The sequence below is a fragment of the Garra rufa genome, chromosome 9 (assembly GCF_049309525.1).
Source record: "Garra rufa chromosome 9, GarRuf1.0, whole genome shotgun sequence".
NCBI lineage: Eukaryota > Metazoa > Chordata > Actinopteri > Cypriniformes > Cyprinidae > Garra > Garra rufa.
The window spans coordinates 14,848,666-14,852,593 of record NC_133369.1 but is presented as its reverse complement, the minus strand read 5'-3'; the positions used below and the strand labels follow the sequence as shown (position 1 = coordinate 14,852,593).

At 35.3% G+C, this 3,928-nt stretch overlaps 1 protein-coding gene across 1 annotated transcript; it reads left to right on the top strand.

The window, feature by feature from the left end:
- On the top strand, positions 1-1,590 carry cd83 (CD83 molecule). Its single transcript, XM_073847198.1, has 5 exons — positions 1-96; positions 174-289; positions 441-675; positions 962-1,068; positions 1,156-1,590. The coding sequence occupies exons 1-5, from the start codon at positions 54-56 to the stop codon at positions 1,288-1,290; spliced, it is 636 nt and encodes a 211-aa protein (XP_073703299.1). The 5' UTR covers positions 1-53; the 3' UTR covers positions 1,291-1,590.
- Positions 1,591-3,928: the final 2,338 nt, after the last annotated feature.

Genomic DNA, 3,928 nt, shown 5'->3' with positions numbered 1-3,928 from the left:
CCAACAGACGCAACACGCAGTCAACGTGTCGACACCACGCTGTACTCAGAACCATGCATCAATTCTCGGTATTCGTCGCCTGTCTCGTCATTTCAGGTAAGACTTTACTCATATTCCTGAGAGCTTTTGATTGACTGTTGATGATCCATTGACACAAAGTGTTTTGTTTCTAGCTGTGGCGGAGGGAGTCCGGCAGGAGATTCGCCTCATCAGTGGTGAGGACGCAGTCTTGAATTGTGAGGCGAAATCAAAGCCCGACGTCCGGTATCGTTGGGTCACATGGTACAAGGTAAAGTTATATATTTTTCTGATATAGAACCTTTCGTTTTTCCTCACATTTTCATGTTTTGCACTGAATGTTCAAATAAATATACCCCTATGTTTTTTCTAGTGTTTCAATGAAGATGTCATTTAACTTAAAGCTAAATTTTGTTTTGTAGGTTTCTGAAGAGCCTTCTCACCTGTTAACTGGACTTGTGAGGAAGAAGCTGACTGAAAACAACAGCACAGTGGAAAAATATAAAGGTGTCGAACGAGAGGTCAAGCTACTTGAGAGCTCAATGAACCTTCTTCTGTCTAATGTAACTGAAGAGGACAGTGGGATATACAAATGCTTTCTATCTGCTCCCCTTGGCCATCAGAACCAAGAAGGCGAAACTGTTTTAAAAGTGACTGGTAAGTCTGGGGGTTTATAACGACCACAAAAGTATTTAAACGCATACTTAAAACACACTTAAAATATGGTTTAGATGGTTTAGACATTTCTGAATCAAGCTCACTGGGATGATCTAGTACGTTAACCAAAGGTGTATTTCATCTCAAAGCAAAAATATTCATAAAATTCATACAATTAAGTGTGGCTTCCAAATACTTTTTAAGGACAATATACTTCAACTGTGAGCAAAAGCTCACAAGCTAGCAATGTGATGTTCAACCTTTTTTTGTCCCTTCTAATTTTTAGATCATGCTACATTTGAAAAAATGGAATTTAATGAACGTGATACAATTCATATAATTGTGGCAGTCACAGTACTCATTATGGCACTGCTGATGTTCTGCATGAGCTATGTAAGTAATCAAAAATGTAATATACAAATACTTTGAGTCAAGATGCATTTATTTTTAAGGTATTTACCAGAGTCATGTTTACAACAGGTTTGTTTGAGGAATGTATTTCAAAGCAACAAGAAGCTGCTAAAAGACTCTTTGCTCAAAGTGCAACATCAAGGCAAGAACATTATCGTCCCCAATCATTTGATTTGCAAGAACATGCCTGAAGTGTATGTGTGATAGTGACCAGAGTACATGGACTAGTGCTCAGTAGAAATCAAACACAGCTATCGCACAGGACTCGGACAGTCCACAGAGCTTGTGCTGAAGAGGAGCATTGATAGACGTGCAGGAAGTAGCAACCTACCTGATAAGTTAGTCAAGGTGCAAAGAGTGACTGATGCACGCACATAGGTTTCAACATCATCAACAGCATCTTTTGAAAACATCATCCTTACATCATGAGGGACAGTAGGCGCATTTTCATTACAGATTTGCCGATTATTTTATAAATGTCGATTAAAAAGTATTGCCAATTAACCAATGCTTTGCGACTAAAATTGTTCCTCTTGCAATGAGTCATGGCAACGGATTTTGTGGGATTCATTTTGCATTCATTTTGCTCAATTAAAGGGGTAATGGAAACACCGCTAATTGCACAGAAACTCCCATATTTCGGAAAAAAGTTTTTACACTCGCATGAGGTGTTTTTTCAGGCAATTCGAAAAAGGAATATTTCGCAAAACAGCAATGGAAACAGTTTTTCGCATTTACAGGTCACAGTCAATTAAATTGCCAAAATGTGAACACTATGGAAGTGGAGAAGGACTGGCCAAAAACAGACCATGTTAGGATGTTATGTTAGGGGGCGCAATGTTATTGCTAGGCATGCTAAAGAAATGATAATGAAAAGTTCTGTCTATATAGACAAAAAAAAAAAAACATTTTCAAATAATTTTTTAAATTTTGTTTTCAATGGCATTCTTATAGAAATAGAAACAAAAAAAAAACTACCTCATAAAATATTTTGCTGTTTTTCACAAAAACGGGTAAATATTAATTACATGGATTTGCGATTTTCTTTTTTTTAATGGCAGTAGGTGAATTGTATGTTTACTGAATAAAATGTGAAAAAATGTAAAGTTATTGCTACAGTTTTGTTCTGGTAAGGCTGCACATATGTTTTTTTTATGAATCACGTCACAAGTGATGTATTTTTAATAAGACCTATTTTTTTCTGTCACTTTGCTATTTTTTTTCTTCACTATTTTTCAGCCTACCAATTCATTAAAACTGAAGTTCATGAAGAAAAAATAATCTGGTCATTGTTTTTTTTTTCTATCTTTATGAATATATTTTTATTATTACAATAATCTTTTAAATCATCATTTGGGATTCACATTAAAATTTAAGCAATAAAGTTTTGGTGTTCCAATTTTTACATTCTAACTCTTTTAGGAGGGCCATACCAGCAGCATTCAACATGAAATTACCTTACTAAGGAAGTAACACATGTTTAAAGCACAAAGACAGAAAAAGTTAGACGATGTCATGGCGCTCTCTAGTGGCTGGTAAACCACAACCACTACACTCTAAAAATGCTGGGTTAAAAACAATTTGGCAACCCAAACGCTGGGTCAATATTGTACAGAACATATGCTGGGTTATTTTGACCCAGCTAGTTGGGATAAATGTTTAAGTCAACTATTGTTTAAAAATAACTATTTTGCTGGCTTGAAATAGGCTAGAAATTAAAAATCACACACGGAATTACTTGAGGCAATAATCAAAAGATGAACATTTATAGACAAGTTGAATTTGGGTGACTACTACAGCATAATTTACAATATTACACACAATTAAACTAGTTTACCAACATTTTAAATAATACAATTTGAAAATTCAAAAGAAGCATTTTAACTGAAGCGTATTCAACCCTTCTCTTTACAGCTTTTCACCCAAATAATCTCTTGCCAGTGTGTCGGCGAAATCGAAGCTGGGGTGATGGGCTTTTTTTCGCCGTGAACTATGAACCTCAGAGCGCCGCCTCGCATTTCACTCGTAGCTTAAACACTCGTGACTGACTTCATAATCTGGCCATAAACAAACAGTACTAAGATTAGGGAACATATTTTAACATCAAATTAAATTAAATTCAGTATTTATAATGAATAAAATCAGTTTATGTTATGCAAGACGAAACCATCATTCGAAACGACCGATCGTCTCCTCCTTGTATGTAGCCTTGCATAAAATATTAGAATTTGCAGCACAATAAAGACTTTACAAATGGAATACAATGTATACAAACCTTTATTTTTGATAAAGAAGTGCACCAAATTGGCACTGAGAATCACTCTCTCCAGTGTAGAGGACGCAAAAAGGCCATGTTCAGCAGCTGGGTTGTTTCATCAGAGATGGGCTCAACCCAGAAGTTGGGTAGAAAAAAACATTAACCCATTAAAAATAGCCCATCAGCTTAGTTACAGAAAATCTACCCAGCAACTGGGTAAGAAAATAGCAAAGCGAAGCTGTAAATTCAATAATTTGAAATAGTCAAAGGAGTAGTTAACTTTCGGAACACAAATTTACATTTAATATACTCACCCCCTTGTCATCCAAGATGTTCATGTCTTTCTTTCTTCAGTCTTAGGGAAATGTGTTTTTTTTTTTTTTGAGGAAAACATTCAGGTTTTCTCTCCATATAATGGACTTCTATGCTGCCCCTGAGTTTGAACTTTTAAAATGCAGCTTCAAATGGCTCTAAATGATCACAGCTGAGGAAAGAAGGGTCTTATCTAGCGAAATTTAATTTAATTAAGTTATTTTTAAAAAAAAATAATTACAATTTATATACTTTTTAACCTCATATGCTCGT

Excerpts from the sequence above, each read along its gene's own strand:
- cd83 (XM_073847198.1), top strand. The coding sequence starts at position 54 with ATGCATCAATTCTCGGTATTCGTCGCCTGTCTCGTCATTTCAG. Across the intron at positions 290-440 it reads GTTGGGTCACATGGTACAAG|GTTTCTGAAGAGCCTTCTCA; the intron begins GTAAAGTTATAT and ends TTTGTTTTGTAG. Across the intron at positions 676-961 it reads AACTGTTTTAAAAGTGACTG|ATCATGCTACATTTGAAAAA; the intron begins GTAAGTCTGGGG and ends TCTAATTTTTAG.